Source organism: Anopheles coluzzii, chromosome 2 (assembly GCF_943734685.1).
Source record: "Anopheles coluzzii chromosome 2, AcolN3, whole genome shotgun sequence".
Taxonomy (NCBI): Eukaryota; Metazoa; Arthropoda; class Insecta; order Diptera; family Culicidae; genus Anopheles; species Anopheles coluzzii.
Genome location: NC_064670.1, coordinates 83,469,337 through 83,487,718, shown reverse-complemented (window position 1 = coordinate 83,487,718; position 18,382 = coordinate 83,469,337). Strand labels below are relative to the sequence as shown.

The 18,382-nt window shown below is 46.2% G+C and overlaps 3 protein-coding genes across 3 annotated transcripts; 2 read left to right on the top strand and 1 right to left on the bottom strand.

Annotated features, from left to right (window-relative positions):
• Positions 1-1,032: 1,032 nt before the first annotated feature.
• Positions 1,033-3,441, top strand: LOC120949629 (COP9 signalosome complex subunit 1b). Its single transcript, XM_040367047.2, has 3 exons — positions 1,033-1,182; positions 1,331-2,680; positions 2,752-3,441. The coding sequence occupies exons 1-3, from the start codon at positions 1,159-1,161 to the stop codon at positions 2,836-2,838; spliced, it is 1,461 nt and encodes a 486-aa protein (XP_040222981.1). The 5' UTR covers positions 1,033-1,158; the 3' UTR covers positions 2,839-3,441.
• Positions 3,442-3,565: 124 nt separating this feature from the next.
• LOC120949630 (corepressor interacting with RBPJ 1) lies at positions 3,566-4,914 on the bottom strand. Its single transcript, XM_040367048.2, has 3 exons — positions 4,716-4,914; positions 4,357-4,637; positions 3,566-4,281 (listed from the first exon to the last, which is right to left on the bottom strand). The coding sequence occupies exons 1-3, from the start codon at positions 4,785-4,787 to the stop codon at positions 3,597-3,599; spliced, it is 1,038 nt and encodes a 345-aa protein (XP_040222982.2). The 5' UTR covers positions 4,788-4,914; the 3' UTR covers positions 3,566-3,596.
• Positions 4,915-10,365: 5,451 nt separating this feature from the next.
• Positions 10,366-15,387, top strand: LOC120950823 (odorant receptor 82a-like). The gene is made up of 4 exons (XM_040369172.2): positions 10,366-14,469; positions 14,542-14,989; positions 15,049-15,201; positions 15,285-15,387. The coding sequence occupies exons 1-4, from the start codon at positions 13,991-13,993 to the stop codon at positions 15,357-15,359; spliced, it is 1,155 nt and encodes a 384-aa protein (XP_040225106.2). The 5' UTR covers positions 10,366-13,990; the 3' UTR covers positions 15,360-15,387.
• Positions 15,388-18,382: the final 2,995 nt, after the last annotated feature.

Below are 18,382 nucleotides of genomic sequence, written 5' to 3'. Positions count from 1 at the left end.
CGGAGCCGGCTCCACACCAACGGCTCCGGAGCCGGCGACGAATCAACGGCTCCAGACCAACGGCTCCGAACTAACGGTTCAATAGAGACATCATTGTATGATAGCCTAATAAAAAAACGAATATATCTTCTCGCACGTGTGGAAACCAATACACGATGTGATTGCAGTATTGACATGCATGACGTTGTGTAGCATTCGTTGGTCTCACCTTTCTTAACAATATTCAAAAATCATCGATGTTGTTTTGATAAATTCTTTTAAACATGACCTACTCCGCTATTTACGGACTTTCTCGATTGAAACTTCATTGAAAAAGTTATTTTGGTCCTTTGTGTTTAAACGGCTCCGGAGCCGTTGGAGCGGAGCCGTTGGTGCGGAGCCGGCTCCGGAGCCGTCGGAGCGGAGCCGGCTCCGGAGCCGTCGAAGCAGAGCCGGCTCCGGACCCGTCGGAGCTGAGCCGCCTCCGGAGCCGTGGGTGGGAAATTTTCTGGAGCCGATCGGAGCCGGCTCCGGCTTCGGAGCCGTTTTGCCCATCACTACACACAAGCATACAAATTTGCAAAATTGCTGAACCAAAACGTTATGAAATATTTCACATTTTTTTGCATTTCAGTCACCATCTCATGAGGATCGACCACTGTTTATGGTAGTTGGCTTCTGCACGCACAAGCATATTTCCTATAAGCACCTTGGTCTCAACTGTCAACACGGTGCCTCAATCAGTGTGGCCAGATTATTTTGGCGATTTTCGGAAGGCGCATCAAAATTTTATCGGTAGTTTTAGGTAGGTTAAAACTCGAAACTTAAGATGCACATTTTTTTCTCAGTGGTGGCAAGTTCCCTTTCTCGGGCTTTTTATTTTCAGCAGTGCTCCATTGGATACAATTTTATCGAATGTGCTGTCATTTGATTTTCGCTGGATTATTTAAATTGATTTGGCTGAGTTTTATAGTTCAATGATTAAAAAATTGAGATTTTTTCCTTCAAAACCTAGATATATATATATACATCGGTATTTCTGGTCACTCTGGCCTCAATGTACAGAAAAAATACAGTCACACACACCGATGAACAAAAGCCTATAGAAAAGGAATTGCAGTGTACGCAAAGGATATAATATTTTCTGCTAAACCTTATTGTTCAAGTTCATCGTGCAAAATGCCTCTGCCCGGATGTTTTTCGGTACGATCTTCGTCTAGAGACATTCGTGCATTCTATAGCCGGAAAGTGTTACACTCGCCATTGTGGGGGTTTCGCTTTGGGCTGAAGAAGATTCTGACTGTGATAAACATCGTACACTGTTATGATTATGGTTCTTTTATGTTTGCAGAATGCAGTCGAGCCGATGCAGGTGGATGTACAGCCGGAAGACAACGAAAACAACGAGGAGGACATGTACATAGTGGAAAACCCGTCGATCGATCTGGAACAACTTGCCAACCAGTACACGGGGCTGGCAAAGCTGCACCGGCTAATCTACGTTGCGGACCACTGCCCGACGCTGCGCCTCGAAGCGCTCCGGATGGCCATAAACTATGTGACGACCACCTACAACGTAACGCTGTACCAGCATCTGCACAAGAAGCTGGCAGACAATGTCAGCACGCTGTTTCTGCCCGACGTTGCCTCCCAGTCGACCGGCTCGCAAGAGATACCCTCCTTCGATGCGACCTGGGTTGAGTCGAAGAGCAAAAAGTCTGCCCTGAAGCTGGAGAAGCTAGACTGCGATCTGAAGAACTACAAGGCCAACTCTATCAAGGAAAGCATCCGGAGGGGACACGACGATCTGGGTGACCACTATCTGAACTGCGGCGATCTGTCGAACGCGCTCAAGTGCTACTCGCGGGCCCGCGACTACTGCACCAGCGGTAAGCACGTGGTGAACATGTGCCTGAACGTGATCAAAGTGTCGATCTACCTGCAGAACTGGTCACACGTGCTCAGCTACGTCTCGAAGGCGGAGGGTACGGCCGAGATCGCGGAAACGTCCAAGGACAAGGATCCGAACCAGGTTGTGATTACACGGCTCAAGTGTGCCGCCGGGTTGGCCGAGCTGGCGACCCGTAAGTACAAGTCAGCGGCCAAGCACTTCCTGCAGGCCAACTTTGACCACTGCGAGTTTCCCGAGATGATCTCGACGAACAATGTGGCAATGTACGGGGGTCTGTGCGCACTGGCCACGTTCGACCGGCAGGAGCTGAAGCAGGTGATTGCGAGCAGCTCGTTCAAGCTGTTCCTCGAGCTGGAACCGCAGTTGCGCGATATCATCTTCAAGTTCTACGAGTCCAAGTACGATTCGTGCCTGAAGCTGCTGGACGAAATCAAGGACAATCTGCTGTTGGACATGTACATCGCGCCGCACGTCAACGCGCTCTACACGCAGATCCGCAACCGCGCACTGGTGCAGTACTTTAGCCCGTACATGTCCGCCGACATGCGCAAGATGGCTACCGCGTTCAACCGGTCGGTTGCGGCGCTAGAAAACGAACTGATGCAGCTGATACTGGAGGGCCAGATACAGGCACGCATCGATTCGCACAACAAAATCCTGTACGCGAAGGATGCCGACCACCGAAGCGCCACGTTCGAGAAGGCCATCAACGTGGGGAAGGAGTTTCAGCGGCGTACGCGAATGTTCATCCTGCGGGCGGCAATCCTGCGACGCCATATTCACGTTAAGGTTTGTTCTATCTGCGATGTGTGCTGTAGCAAGGCAATGGCATTGTAAAGAACCGAATTTTGCTCTTTCAGAATCAGCCGAGAGAAAGCAGCAATCATGGTACGGAAATCTGCGTCCCAGCGAGCGGATCATCGAGCGGCACCCTGGCGCGCAATTGATTGAATCTGACCGAGGAAGATTTTTTCGTTCGCTTCAAGAGAAAATCTAAATAATAAACAGCACGCCACGCGCCGACCCGACGCTTATCGTGCGCTGCCCGGCAGAGGAACTTTACTTAGCTACGCTATTTGCAAACCGTGACCGCTTCGAAGCGGTCAGTGAAAAACCTTCAAACGTAACAAGTGCGAATTAAATGATAACAAATGAATTACTTTTGGGCTAGAGGTAAAGGTAAAGGTAATGAAGGAGCGATGCGATATCGATGTGTGTTGCTGTCGTCAATTTTTTTTGTCGCATTAATAACTCAACTCAATGGAATAAGATGAATTCAGCGCGCGCTTTACCGATGCAGTCCTAATAGCCCGTGTTCGTGCTAACTACCTTGAGCTATCCACCGTCGACGGGATATCGAAGAGCAGGGAGGAGATAGAGGCAGAGAAAAAAAGAGAGGAACACACAGAGCGATTGCAGCTGGTACCACATCAGGGACACCGTTTCGGAAGAAAGCAGTAAACACATTTTAATTGCTTGTGGGAGTGGCTCTATTTATACGATATGTTGAGCGAAGTTTAAAATTTTCCAATAAACAAAATTAAATCTAATCCATTCCGTATTTTGGGTAAGAGTCGGTGAGTGGGTTACAACGCTTCCTGCAGGTCTCCGTATCGTACGGTCCTCGCGTATAGGTTTTTTTCTTGTATTTCGTAGCAGACTGCTGATATGAAGAGAGTTGTCTCTGAGACGCTCGATTACATCTTTAACGCCTACTGCGCTCACGCCGTGGGCTAACGGAACGATCTCGGCGCTTGCTGTGCTTGGACGTATCATGGCTGCGTGATGGTCCTGCAGCGTGTGGTGAACGCGACCGACTACGGTGTCGGCGGTTTTCCCGTCTATCGTGACCCCTTTCACGCTCCCGCCGATCGCCACCATCACCATTTCGCCCATCCGAACGATGGTTGGCCGATTTTTTGCTCTTCTTTTTCGAAGCACGAGTGTCCGGCTCGGAATCAGAAGCGGACGAACTGCTGCAATCGGAGCTACTGCTGGAGCTGCTAGAGCTGGAACGTTTTTTACCTTTCTTTTTAGACGATCGCTGCCGCCGCTCGATTTTTTCCAACTTTTTCAACAGTTTCTTCTTCTGCTTCTTCGTCAGCGAGCGGATGAACTCTGTCTCCGGTTCGGCTTGCTCTACTTCCGGGTCCGCGACGAGCTTGTGTGACGTTACCAGCTCCTGTGCGCTACGCTTCATTGCGAGACCATCGTCTCGCAACTGCTGCTCCAGCTCACCCTTCGACAGAACCTGATTGGCTTCAGCTTCGGAATGGATTTTCTTCGCTTCACTCATCGAGAGGGAGTACATGGTGCATTCCTTATCGGTATTAATGTGTCCCCATTTGTGGCACTTTATGCAGCGAACATTGCGCACCTGTATGCCGAACCTGTTCCGCAGGGAAAACAATGAGATCAGTTATGTTGGTCAGTGTAGAGGGGAAAAAGCAGCAAATACTACTTACGGCTGGTCACGAATCTCCGTGTCTCCCTTGCAGTAGCTTTCACGTGGTGCATTGTACTTGCGCTGCCATTCAAACTTGTACTCGGATTCGTTTGATTCCTGCTCACGCTCCTTCTTCATGCCCGGGGGGAGCTCGTACATAAAGTTGACGCTCAGTTTGTCCTTACTGTCGCGGCTGAGCATAGCCTTGTTGTCGTGCAATTCCTGCTCCTTTTCATACTGGTTCCGGAGCTCTTCCTGTTTTTTCTTGTACGCGTCAGCTTGCTGCTCCGCCATCCATACCTAGAAAATGTCGCAGTGGAAAACACAAAGATTGGCTTTACATTTCTATATTCCCTCAGCGCACCACCAGATGCTTACCCGCTTGAGATTGTCCCGTGAGGCGGGATGGAAAAACTTTTTGCACATGTAATTGTTAAAACCTTTCCCCATTTTCGCGGATTACTTTTGGATCTTGCAGGTAAAGAAAAATTAAGGAAATTGATAAATTTTAGGAGATGGCTCTTGTTTTGTTTTGTTTAGAATGGATTTTATGTTTTTCACTTTGACAGCAGGCATTGACACTGTGGAAAATCCAAAGGACAAATGCTCACTGAGGTGATATAAATTTGTACATCGTTCTATTAATTGCAAATTATTAAAAACCATAGTAATGTGGAAAATTTTTATAAAAGAAAAACAGAGTTTGACCTTTAAACTATTGATTTCTTGTTTCTTTTGTTACATAAAAAGAAGAATGATTAAAAATATTATTTTAGTACAAACATATTGCCCACCAGATGTCGCTAGAGTATTTATTGCAGATATCCAAACACATCTAACCCCAGGACTCCACAAAGCATAACACGGAGCGCAACATAACAACTGACAGCTGCCAAACGCTTCCCAAAACGCTTGGGAAAGGAGGTAATGCGTTTCATTAACTTTCGGTCATCGCAGTAGGTTGGTAGCTTTTCAAAGAGAAATGACCGGCCTACTAAGGATATTCAAAACATGGTACCGGCAATAAAGCGTTTTCTGAAGCGTTTGCCAGCTGTCAGTTGTTATGTTGCGTTCCATGTTATGCTGTGTGGAGTCCTGGGGTAAAATTTAAAGGGTTGGTAGTAGTGGTGGGATCTCGGAAGGGGACCTACCCGATTCCGATTCCGCGTTGGGTATCAATTCCGGAGCCAATTACGATTCTCGAATCGATTCCGAATCCGGAGCCGATTTCAGAACCGATTCCCGAGCTTACTCCGGAGCCAATTCCACAGTCGTTTCCAGAGTCAACTTCGAATCCGGAGTCGATTCCAAATTCGGAACCGATTTGTCAGGAAACAGTATTGGAGTCTATATTCCTTTACGTTTCAAGTTAGTTACATTTAATTACATGTTCATACAATTTAAAATCTCATAAATGATGATCTATGATGATCGTAATTGATTTTTTATGTTATCGAGCACATTGGCGGGTTTACTATGTCGGGAGCCTTAGGCAGTAAGAATTGTTGAGGCCCTCTGTACATGATTACCGGGGGGTTCCCGGCATCCGTCTTGGATTATGTAACATTTCAACATAAATTTTGTTGGTGGTGCTTAGGAGGGGGGGGGGGGGGGAGGGGTGCTTAGGGTTAGTCTAGCACGGGGCTCTCCTAGCTAATACAGTGCCATATTCTATCAACTGTTGTAGATAATGGAGTAAAGATTGGCGGGGCCCCTCATTGACGCATTGAGCAACAACCGTGTAGATCACTGTCAGTTTTAATCCATGCTACTTAAATGAGTTACCTGACAGTAAAGAAACTGTAAAAAAACTTGGTTCCCGCATAACCAAGCTCAGTTGGTTTTCTCAGTTATTACACCTCATAAATTCTTCTGGAGGTTGAAAACGATCCGGCATAAAGATACTGCAGTGGATTGCTTATAGCAATATCTTAGTTATAATCAGGTAGCCATTGGTTACAGCAACCTTGGTTACACTGAATAGCGAATAAATGGAGTTAGTCTTTCAATCGCTCCCAAAATACGCTATTGATGATCATAATCGTCAGTTGCCAGATAAGACAACACAGGAACAACTTGTGATTAAGCAAACTTACTTCTGAGCGGGTTCTGTTTTGCGTTTCTCGGGCCATATAAATACTGCTCAATTTGTTACAGGTTGCATTGAGGAAAATATGCCAACAAAATAGTTTTGCTTGGTTGCATCGCTTTTCTTTTTGCATTTCAATGTCTGGCCATCTAATGTGTAGGGGGAAGCATATTGTGTAGGATTGCGCCCTACACTAGATAGTTAAAACTCGCGACTCGAGTTTTCTATGGGAGCAAAAATCAGCACAGTTACCATATTCACCGGAGAGCGCTAACAAGTGTCAAGCAAGAGCTACCCGCTAAGGACTCTATGCAAGATTTGCTAGCAAGGTGATATGAAGATGTAGAATTAAATTCAAGCTCCAAAATCTGTGCTGTTAACTAAATTCTGCATGTATTTCTTGGGGTACTTATTGTGGTACGTGCTGTGTTCCGGTAGCGATGTTTACATTTTTGGGTTTGTACGCTGGCTTAATTTCCCCTCTTTCCGTGGACATACAAATGTTTCCTAATTATTAGTCGAGACACCACCCTTTGAACCCATAATTTGCATAACTAACTACGTAGATGGCGCTATTGTGAAAAGGGGAGTAGTTGTGTCATTGCCTCGAGATGGCGCTGCTATTGGTTTTATGGCTTAACTCACGCGTACAACAAATTGCCTACATTTTGGCGCATTTCAATCCTGAACACACCCTAGCCGCAAAATTGAAGATTTCGGACGTCGTGTGGACGTCGTGTGGACGTCCACCCGACGTCCACACGACGTCCGGTTTAAGAGGTTACTCGACCAAGCGAATTTTTTTAGACGAGTTTTATGGCAAAAATTGTGGCGGATTTCCCAGGGTTGTTGTATGGAATAGCAGCCACAAAAAATAAATTTTATGGATGGCTAGAAAAAATGAATCTTGCCCTCCCCCTTACTCCTTCCTGGTCGGTAGTTGCGATCACACAAGCTGTTCATATGATGGTGGTGGGAGTGATATCGCTTATCTGCTGTCTTCTTTATCCGTTCTACCAGATCATACGCGTTTTCAGTGACGTCCTTCCCCACCTCCTTCGTTTTCCCAGCAGTTATTGGCGAATGCTTGACCTTGTGTGAGCGCGCTTGACTTGGGGTTATTGTTTTTTTCCTTCCCGTTTTTTTTGGCTGCTGATGCATTGCGCGTTGGCTAGAGCGCCGTCGTTCGAATCTGGATTTGATCAACGCGCAAGTTGTCGTGTGGATGGAATCGATTTACCGTTCGAGCTATTTGCCGGATCGATTGAATGCACGCTTCGTACTGGTTTTATGTTATTTGTTAGTGTAGTTAGTTGTACTTGTGTAAAAAAAAAACAATGCAAACAAAAGATCATTCAATCCACTAGTCCGCTCATGTTAAGCCAACCAATGCTTAGTTAAAGTCAACGGAAGGTCAAATATTAAAATGAGGGATATCATTGAACACATATTGTCTTTTTATTATTTTTTTCTTTAACAATGTAAAGACCCTCCAACCTTCTCCCCCAACCCCCTCCCTCCTTCTCTCCCTTCCACCCGCCGGATTGAAGGTTAGGATTTACCCACCATGGTGTACCCTTTTAATCCTAATTACCGGGGTCTACTGTTCGGAAGAGAAAAAGAAACGTCTCCCCCGCCTCTCGCTCGATGCTGTAAGCGAGGAGCGACCCGCCCCGGCATGGCTGACGCATGCATCGCTCGCGTTGCCTGGCTTGCTCCTTCTCTCGCCTATTTTGGAGACGCATCATCGTTGCGGATGGTGCTGCGCGGCCATGTCGCTGCCTGGAGGATGGCATAGAAAGTTGTGTTCTAGCCCGTCGCTGTCCTGGCGATTGACGCAGGATGCGTAAGTGGCGTGTATGCTGCATGCATAGTCGATAGCGCTGCGGCTGCGCTCGGGGATTGGCTGTGGCGACCGGCCCCCGGGAGCCTCAAATGCCGGTGATGCAGCCGGTCCTTTCACGCGCAAAGCTGCTCCAAGCGTCCACGCATTTTATGGATGGCTTGGCTAGATTTGGCTGCCCCTCGTTGTCGTGCTATCCGAATACAGCACAACCACATGACCGTCCTGCGTTCAAGCCCCGTTTGATCCTAGTGGCCCAGGAGTGCCTATCTCGCTAGGGGTAAACCAAATAGTAACAGGTCACGTCAACTCACACGGCTTAGCAACATGCTCGCCATGAGTTGAAGCCTCGTATGGACCGTCTCTGGTAGCAACGGCTAACTATCCGGCATGACCGCGTAGGTCGTTGCGCCAAGAAGAAGAAAGGAGTGGCTGACGCAGACAGAAAAGCAATGGTTACTGTGTCAAATAAGAAAAAGATGAAGAAGCTTTGTACGATCCGCAGCTCATAAGATTGATGTGTACAATGTGGACAATACAGAAGGAAGAAAATCGACTTAAAAAAATGCATGTTGATCCCTTCCGGTATGTCCTCCCCGTTCTTGTATGCTCCCTCCAGTTCGCTTCGTTCTCGTCCCCCTTTGTTTAGAACCCATCGTCGCTTCGGAACAGTAAACGCTACTACACGCAATCCCCGTTTTCATCTTCTCATCTCACCTCTTCGACTATCACCCTTCCTGCTCCTCCGCTTCCTTCCGCTCTTGTTAGCTTCCCATTTATTTACTCCCTTTCTCCTTCTTTCCTTCCCATTCCTTTTCTTTCGTAATGCTGTTCAATAATGCTAGCATAGTTTAGAATAACAAATGTAAACTGTATTTGCCGTAAGCCTTAAGGCAAACAATAGTGAAGTGCGGGCGGATTAACCAGTACACAAACTAAGCGGCCGCGTGGGGCCCCAAGGAAAGGATCCTTCGTAATCCTTCCCTGTCGGAACCATCCGTAAACGATCCCGATCATTTGGGTCGACTCGAACTCGTTGCACCCACGGGTCGGATTGGCGCCTGCCGAACTACCTAGCGCACTCGCTGACCACATACCAGCGCTCCATGTAACCACTTGGTCGATTGCAGCCCGTGGCCGATAAGACCCCACAGCTCCCTGCCATCTCCCTGCTCTCTTTGTTGTACAGGTGATTTCGCCATCTCCACGTACCGAGGCCGCGTGTGGCATTGCAAGCTCATAGCCTCCCGTACACATTTTCTTCTTCTTCTTTGACATAACGAACAATGCTGTAGACAGGGCTGAAACGACTTCTTAACCTTACTAAAATCACGCTATCGGATAGTCGGTTCTTGCTATCTGGGGAATGGTCCGGATAAGAATCGATCTCGTCCGGTCTCGTAGGAACCGGTCTCATGCGTTCACAGCATGCGTTCAATGAGTCGGGCGCTGGTTGAAGAGAGCACCAGAGTGACGATGAAAAGATTGCAGCAGATTGCCGTTTGGTTTAAAGGGTATACAATATGCGGAATTTAATTGTTGCTCGACCGCATAAAAAGTTTACCAAAATATGTCCCAAATCTACAAACATCATAATACTGTGTTTGTAGTTATGCTAGTCACAAAACGCTTTAGGTGCAGTGTGGCACATAAACGTGCACGAATTGGTACATCATTTGGTGTGCCAGGGCCATTGCTTCTAACAATTTACCCTTTAACTAACTTAACTTCCTTTAACGCATCAAGAGGATTCGCAGCCAATGTCACACACGGGAAAAAAGGACAAAGAAAACTCCCTCACGTGCGAGAAAGAGCAGCAACAACCACAGATTTGCGCCAATAACTTGGTGAGAAAGCGACGGAACATCATCGCCTGTGAGCGAGAGTGAAACAGAAGTCATAACCATAATCTTCCCACCCATAATCAACAACCATAATTCGTGTGTGTGTGTTCGCCCCATACAAATGGCATAATTTTTATTTTCGCTTGGTCGAAAATCGCGGCGAAAACCCGATTTTGCGGCTGGGGTGTATGGAGCAAGCCACCGTTTTTATAGCTGCGGTGGAGCATGCTACCACTGTTTGTCCTGCTCTACCCCAGCCGCAAAATCGGGTTTTCGCCGCGATTTTCGACCAAGCGAAAATAAAAATTATGCCATTTGTATGGGGCGAACACACACACACGAATTATGGTTGTTGATTATGGGTGGGAAGATTATGGTTATGACTTCTGTTTCACTCTCGCTCACAGGCGATGATGTTCCGTCGCTTTCTCACCAAGTTATTGGCGCAAATCTGTGGTTGTTGCTGCTCTTTCTCGCACGTGAGGGAGTTTTCTTTGTCCTTTTTTCCCGTGTGTGACATTGGCTGCGAATCCTCTTGATGCGTTAAAGGAAGTTAAGTTAGTTAAAGGGTAAATTGTTAGAAGCAATGGCCCTGGCACACCAAATGATGTACCAATTCGTGCACGTTTATGTGCCACACTGCACCTAAAGCGTTTTGTGACTAGCATAACTACAAACACAGTATTATGATGTTTGTAGATTTGGGACATATTTTGGTAAACTTTTTATGCGGTCGAGCAACAATTAAATTCCGCATATTGTATACCCTTTAAACCAAACGGCAATCTGCTGCAATCTTTTCATCGTCACTCTGGTGCTCTCTTCAACCAGCGCCCGACTCATTGAACGCATGCTGTGAACGCATGAGACCGGTTCCTACGAGACCGGACGAGATCGATTCTTATCCGGACCATTCCCCAGATAGCAAGAACCGACTATCCGATAGCGTGATTTTAGTAAGGTTAAGAAGTCGTTTCAGCCCTGTCTACAGCATTGTTCGTTATGTCAAAGAAGAAGAAGAAAATGTGTACGGGAGGCTATGAGCTTGCAATGCCACACGCGGCCTCGGTACGTGGAGATGGCGAAATCACCTGTACAACAAAGAGAGCAGGGAGATGGCAGGGAGCTGTGGGGTCTTATCGGCCACGGGCTGCAATCGACCAAGTGGTTACATGGAGCGCTGGTATGTGGTCAGCGAGTGCGCTAGGTAGTTCGGCAGGCGCCAATCCGACCCGTGGGTGCAACGAGTTCGAGTCGACCCAAATGATCGGGATCGTTTACGGATGGTTCCGACAGGGAAGGATTACGAAGGATCCTTTCCTTGGGGCCCCACGCGGCCGCTTAGTTTGTGTACTGGTTAATCCGCCCGCACTTCACTATTGTTTGCCTTAAGGCTTACGGCAAATACAGTTTACATTTGTTATTCTAAACTATGCTAGCATTATTGAACAGCATTACGAAAGAAAAGGAATGGGAAGGAAAGAAGGAGAAAGGGAGTAAATAAATGGGAAGCTAACAAGAGCGGAAGGAAGCGGAGGAGCAGGAAGGGTGATAGTCGAAGAGGTGAGATGAGAAGATGAAAACGGGGATTGCGTGTAGTAGCGTTTACTGTTCCGAAGCGACGATGGGTTCTAAACAAAGGGGGACGAGAACGAAGCGAACTGGAGGGAGCATACAAGAACGGGGAGGACATACCGGAAGGGATCAACATGCATTTTTTTAAGTCGATTTTCTTCCTTCTGTATTGTCCACATTGTACACATCAATCTTATGAGCTGCGGATCGTACAAAGCTTCTTCATCTTTTTCTTATTTGACACAGTAACCATTGCTTTTCTGTCTGCGTCAGCCACTCCTTTCTTCTTCTTGGCGCAACGACCTACGCGGTCATGCCGGATAGTTAGCCGTTGCTACCAGAGACGGTCCATACGAGGCTTCAACTCATGGCGAGCATGTTGCTAAGCCGTGTGAGTTGACGTGACCTGTTACTATTTGGTTTACCCCTAGCGAGATAGGCACTCCTGGGCCACTAGGATCAAACGGGGCTTGAACGCAGGACGGTCATGTGGTTGTGCTGTATTCGGATAGCACGACAACGAGGGGCAGCCAAATCTAGCCAAGCCATCCATAAAATGCGTGGACGCTTGGAGCAGCTTTGCGCGTGAAAGGACCGGCTGCATCACCGGCATTTGAGGCTCCCGGGGGCCGGTCGCCACAGCCAATCCCCGAGCGCAGCCGCAGCGCTATCGACTATGCATGCAGCATACACGCCACTTACGCATCCTGCGTCAATCGCCAGGACAGCGACGGGCTAGAACACAACTTTCTATGCCATCCTCCAGGCAGCGACATGGCCGCGCAGCACCATCCGCAACGATGATGCGTCTCCAAAATAGGCGAGAGAAGGAGCAAGCCAGGCAACGCGAGCGATGCATGCGTCAGCCATGCCGGGGCGGGTCGCTCCTCGCTTACAGCATCGAGCGAGAGGCGGGGGAGACGTTTCTTTTTCTCTTCCGAACAGTAGACCCCGGTAATTAGGATTAAAAGGGTACACCATGGTGGGTAAATCCTAACCTTCAATCCGGCGGGTGGAAGGGAGAGAAGGAGGGAGGGGGTTGGGGGAGAAGGTTGGAGGGTCTTTACATTGTTAAAGAAAAAAATAATAAAAAGACAATATGTGTTCAATGATATCCCTCATTTTAATATTTGACCTTCCGTTGACTTTAACTAAGCATTGGTTGGCTTAACATGAGCGGACTAGTGGATTGAATGATCTTTTGTTTGCATTGTTTTTTTTTTACACAAGTACAACTAACTACACTAACAAATAACATAAAACCAGTACGAAGCGTGCATTCAATCGATCCGGCAAATAGCTCGAACGGTAAATCGATTCCATCCACACGACAACTTGCGCGTTGATCAAATCCAGATTCGAACGACGGCGCTCTAGCCAACGCGCAATGCATCAGCAGCCAAAAAAACGGGAAGGAAAAAAACAATAACCCCAAGTCAAGCGCGCTCACACAAGGTCAAGCATTCGCCAATAACTGCTGGGAAAACGAAGGAGGTGGGGAAGGACGTCACTGAAAACGCGTATGATCTGGTAGAACGGATAAAGAAGACAGCAGATAAGCGATATCACTCCCACCACCATCATATGAACAGCTTGTGTGATCGCAACTACCGACCAGGAAGGAGTAAGGGGGAGGGCAAGATTCATTTTTTCTAGCCATCCATAAAATTTATTTTTTGTGGCTGCTATTCCATACAACAACCCTGGGAAATCCGCCACAATTTTTGCCATAAAACTCGTCTAAAAAAATTCGCTTGGTCGAGTAACCTCTTAAACCGGACGTCGTGTGGACGTCGGGTGGACGTCCACACGACGTCCACACGACGTCCGAAATCTTCAATTTTGCGGCTAGGGTAGCTTTGTGTACAGTCCCTGCCTAACTAGCCCGTTAAACATTTTGGTCGGTAGTTCTAGGTGTGGGCACCAGATGGTGCTCTAGTCGCTACACTGTCTTTTCTGGGTTGCGGTTCCACTGTAATTGTGAGGTAGAGGTGTAAACAACTATATACTTAAATATGATTAGTAATCAACTGAACTGCCACTAAGGAACCTACTGTATCCCGCATGTATAATTCAGATCAAAGGGTAAACCTTGTGCAATTTACACATGACAAGAATAGGTACACATTACAGCGCTTTTGATGTATCAAATGTCTTTCACTGGGACACATTCTCACACTGAATAATAAAATATACTTGCACAGTGTTGTGCACGTTAAAATCATCGCAAGTCACCACGACCATATCATTCGTACCGCACCTAACGATCAGTGAACAGTTTTAAGGTGTTTCGCCTTGTGACATGTCTCAGCTCAATGAATTTCCGGCCTATCAATTCCGATTGATTCGTTTCTGTGGTGTCGTGGAACAACCATCCTTAAAAAACAATGTGCGATGTTTGTTTGCATTTATTCTCCTTTGCTCCTTTGGACCACTTCATGTATGGTATCTCGCTAAAACTCCTGTGTTGGATCTGGTGGTAACGTGTGAAGAGATCATGCTCATTCAACTGTGCTTTGTTATGCTACTCAAGTTTAATTTGTTCATAACCTATCGTTCTGGAATGTATAATTTAGTAGAAGCGTTCAAACGCATTCTGAAGTGTATCGACAAAGCTGAGTTTGCACGGTTTGTGAAATGCAGCGAACTGCATGCAAAATTGCTGAGGGCTTACGTGATCGGTACATCTATAGTGCTGTTATTGTACGAGCTGAACGCAATAGTTGCTAGCATTACGCTATCCCTGCAACAGAACAAGGTTTGTTTTGTGACACCATTCAGGTATTTATTGTTCCTATGTTTGTTAGAAAGATCGCAACGTCCTGTTATAAATTTAGTTCTTTTTTGTAACAGCTTCCCATTTGACTATCAACATCCGTTCGTGTTTGCTCTTACTTTTTTACACAACTTTGATGCAATGCTGGTAACCGTGTGCACGAGCGTTACGGTTGACTCGTGTTTCTCCGAGATGGCCAGTAATCTTACTATACATTTCGATATCGTGCGAGAACGGTTTGAAAAACTCGATCTTTCCGCTGCTCAACCGTATGCCGAACACCAGTTAAGAAATGTAATCACCTATCACCGCGAAGTGTTGTCGTTGGCGCAAAAGATGGTACAACTTTACCAACAGTCGGCGTTTTATTTGCTGCTGTTAGTATCTACAATACTGTGTCTGTTGGGCTATGAGTTTGTAATGGTAAGCAACATTTACAAGCGAATGCAAGTTGCAATATTGGCTTCTATTATGATTGGGCAAGCTGCTATTTATACCTACCACGGGTCAGCTATCAGCGCCAAAGTGAGTAAAAAGTATAATTAAAAGCATAATACAATAAATAATCTTACGTACCACTGTAGAGTGTATCCGTTGCTGATGCAATTTATGGAACAAACTGGTATGATGCTCCTTTAGCCGTTAAAAAGCTGGTATATATCTGCTTGATGCGAGCTCAAAAGCCTGTCATTATGAAGAGTGGCTTCATAGAAGCATCCTTGCCGACACTGAAAAAGGTAAGAACAATGTGTCTGAATACTATTTAACGAAATGATGAAACCTATTTATCTATGGGTTTGGAATTAAATTTAATTCACAGATTCTTAGTTCCAGTGCATCGTACATAACTATGCTTATGTCGCTTGAGGCTGACTTGAACGAGAAAAAAACTTGAAACACAAGTCATATGAAATTTTTTATATAAGTCATATGAAATTTTTTATATTGTACGCACGTGAAATGTACGCTTCTTACGCAGTTGTGTCGTAATTTACACTGAGCACTTATTCAGCATGTAGCTTATAGATTTGATAAAGGAGGAGCTTTTAAAGCTGATGGACCCTGCACGTTCATACAAGAGTGAATAAATGTTAAATGATGTCTAGTGCATAATACAATATCGCTTGTGATCATTTTTATCATTTTCGTCTAAAATAAAACGTTGATTATCTGGGGTGCTGCGGGTCGGGTGATTGTCATCTACAATTGTGTAGTTAATTGATTGCTAATTGGACGTAGAAGTCTCTCTGCGTATTTAATGGTTTTCAGAAGAGATGTTCTACAGGACTATTGAGAATATTGACCAGTGCTGCAAAATGTCAAGAGCATCACGAGATATTCACCAACGAAAACAATGAACACACCGGTGGACAAAAAGATAGGAAAAAAATTTGTTGTGTGTTTTTTTGCGTGCAATAGGTGTGTCATCGCCAACAGTTGTTGTTGTTGTTAGTATGGTTTAGAGAGGCTTTGGCTCCTGCGGAGTTCGTTGGCCTCTTAACGCCAACAGATCGAGGCGTACGTTGTAGTTAGTATGGTTTAGAGAGGCTTTGGCTCCTGCGGAGTTCTTTCGCCTAACGTTCGAGGCGTACTGAATTTGCAATCGCTGTTTGTTTGCCTTTTATACTCGCATTTGTGGTGCGCTACTTATCTGAGTTTTGAGTAACGGCAGCGTTTTTCGGTAGTATAAAAAGAGATCCAAACCGTGTTGCGCTTCATTCTTCATTCAGTGGTAAAGGTGAAAGTTTGCGATTTGAAAATTCCACAAGTTCATCATGGGTCGCGGAAAGCACTGCACTCCAGAGGAGCGGAAACATATTCAGGGTTTGTATCGTGAGAACGTGCCTATCAAAACCATCTGCAAGGCGTTCGGTCGTTCGCGGACGTTTGTGGACAACGCCATTCGTAGCGAGGCTACGGGTAAATCCACAGGTCGTCCGCGAAAAACAACGGCTGACGTTGACGCGTAGATGGTTGAGATAATCAGGGCGGACTCTTTCAAAACTTGCAATCGTATTAAGCAGGAGCTTAGATTGCAAGTTTCGGCGAAAACGGTGTCGTGCCGTTTACACGCCGGTGGGTTCTGTGCCCGGAAACCACGAAAGGTTCGTAAGCTAATGCCGCACCACGTAGAAGCGCGCATTCGGTTTGCCGAAGAGCATTTAGCTGCATCCATCTTTTGGTGGAGCAAAATATTTTTTTCGGATGAGTCCAGAATCAATCTGGATGGTTCGGACGGCACTAAATACGTCTGGCGCCTTCCTAAACAGGCGTATCATCCAAAAAACACTATAAAAACCCTAAAGCACGGAGACGGCCACGTAATGGTGTGGGGTTGCTTCTCCTGGCACGGCCCGGGTCCTTTGTTCCGTATCAAAGGGACACTGAACTCGGAAGGGTATAGAAACATACTACGTCGTAAGATGTTGCCACACGCCCGACAAAAATTCGGAGACGAAGAGCATTACATCTTTCAGCACAATAACGACTCAAAGCATACATCACGATTAGTTAAATGTTTTTTGGCAAACGAGGATGTGCAAGTTCTACCGTGGCCTGCGTTGAGTCCAGACCTCAACCCGATTGAGAATCTGTGGTCAACTCTCAAGCGTCTGCTTAAGAACAAGCATGCACGTTCCGCCGATTCGCTATGGAGACGCTGCAAGGCTATGTGGAAACGCATAGACAGAAGCGAATGCCGTAACCTCATCGGCGATATGGCCCTACGCTGTGAGGAAGTGATAGCGAATAACGGTCAACACATTGACGGTTAGAATATGTTTCCGCTCTGTGGAACACCGCAACACCACCTCCCAACAACCACTTAAACAGTCCTTTTCAGGGCTACCAAATATTTCCGACAAGAACTATGTTTTTCGGTCACACAAAAAAGTTCCTATTTTTATGTCCACCAGTGTACCTTGATGCCCATTGCTGATACTCAATGAAAATGCGTCATCACATGCCAAACACGACATGCGAATGCTTGTGTCCAACCCGATGCTTTGACTGATAAGCAGAGCTTGATGCCGGCGCAAGCATAATCATGATTTTTTTCTAGCTGTGCTCCCAAATGTCATTGTTTCAGTCACCAACACTCATCACTGAAATGAAGCTCAAATTAGATCACGTACACAACTGAGATGACCAGAGGTGAGACTCAAACAGTTGATCGACCACTCACATAATTGGTGACATTTTGTTTAGCATCCAACTCTTGATCACTTACTTGGTCACGACATTTTGTGTCGGTGATAATCACGACATTCTTGGAATATGCTTTGCGTGTGGTCCTAAGCAACAAAATGGGCATTCTTTCTCGCTCTGAATGCTTTGATTGTCTGTCGGGTCAAACAGAGCGAGAAACCATTCTCATTTTGTTTCTAGGAACCACTCGCCCTCACCGCATATCTCCCATGACTATCGGAATGATCACCGACTGAAAATGTCGCGACTGACCAAGAGTTGGTTGCACACAATGTCACCAAGCAAGTGATGCTCGCAACAACTGTTGGGGCTCACCTCTGATCATCATAGTAAAGCTCGTGACACTGACATTATTTTGTTTCAGAGGAAATTTGTCATGACTATGTCAGTGACATTTTGCAGAATTAATCACAGTAAAAAAAATCATGACATAGTGACTGGCCAAGCGTTGGTCGCAAAAATACCACGAAGCATGCATTGGTCATACCAATCGTTTTGAGTATCACCATTCATTATCACAATAGAGTATGTGACGCTGACATGGATTTTGTTTCATTCAGATTTTTTATCTCATTGACTGTAACATTTCGCAGCTATTAACCTATCATTCCGCGTTTGAGCTGGTCTACACGGTACCATGAGTAGATTCATTCGTTCCTGCGCCAACACTTTGCCTTGATTACCCGCGGACGGACTTCAACAGGCTACTAT

Excerpts from the sequence above, each read along its gene's own strand:
- LOC120950823 (XM_040369172.2), top strand. The coding sequence starts at position 13,991 with ATGTCTCAGCTCAATGAATTTCCGGCCTATCAATTCCGATTGATTCGT. Across the intron at positions 14,470-14,541 it reads TGTTTTGTGACACCATTCAG|CTTCCCATTTGACTATCAAC; the intron begins GTATTTATTGTT and ends TTTTTGTAACAG. Across the intron at positions 15,202-15,284 it reads CCTTGCCGACACTGAAAAAG|ATTCTTAGTTCCAGTGCATC; the intron begins GTAAGAACAATG and ends TTTAATTCACAG.
- LOC120949630 (XM_040367048.2), bottom strand. The coding sequence starts at position 4,787 with ATGGGGAAAGGTTTTAACAATTACATGTGCAAAAAGTTTTTCCATCCC. Across the intron at positions 4,638-4,715 it reads CACGGGACAATCTCAAGCGG|GTATGGATGGCGGAGCAGCA; the intron begins GTAAGCATCTGG and ends GACATTTTCTAG. Across the intron at positions 4,282-4,356 it reads ACGGAGATTCGTGACCAGCC|GTTCGGCATACAGGTGCGCA; the intron begins GTAAGTAGTATT and ends CCTGCGGAACAG.
- LOC120949629 (XM_040367047.2), top strand. The coding sequence starts at position 1,159 with ATGCCTCTGCCCGGATGTTTTTCG. Across the intron at positions 1,183-1,330 it reads CTCTGCCCGGATGTTTTTCG|AATGCAGTCGAGCCGATGCA; the intron begins GTACGATCTTCG and ends TTATGTTTGCAG. Across the intron at positions 2,681-2,751 it reads GACGCCATATTCACGTTAAG|AATCAGCCGAGAGAAAGCAG; the intron begins GTTTGTTCTATC and ends TTGCTCTTTCAG.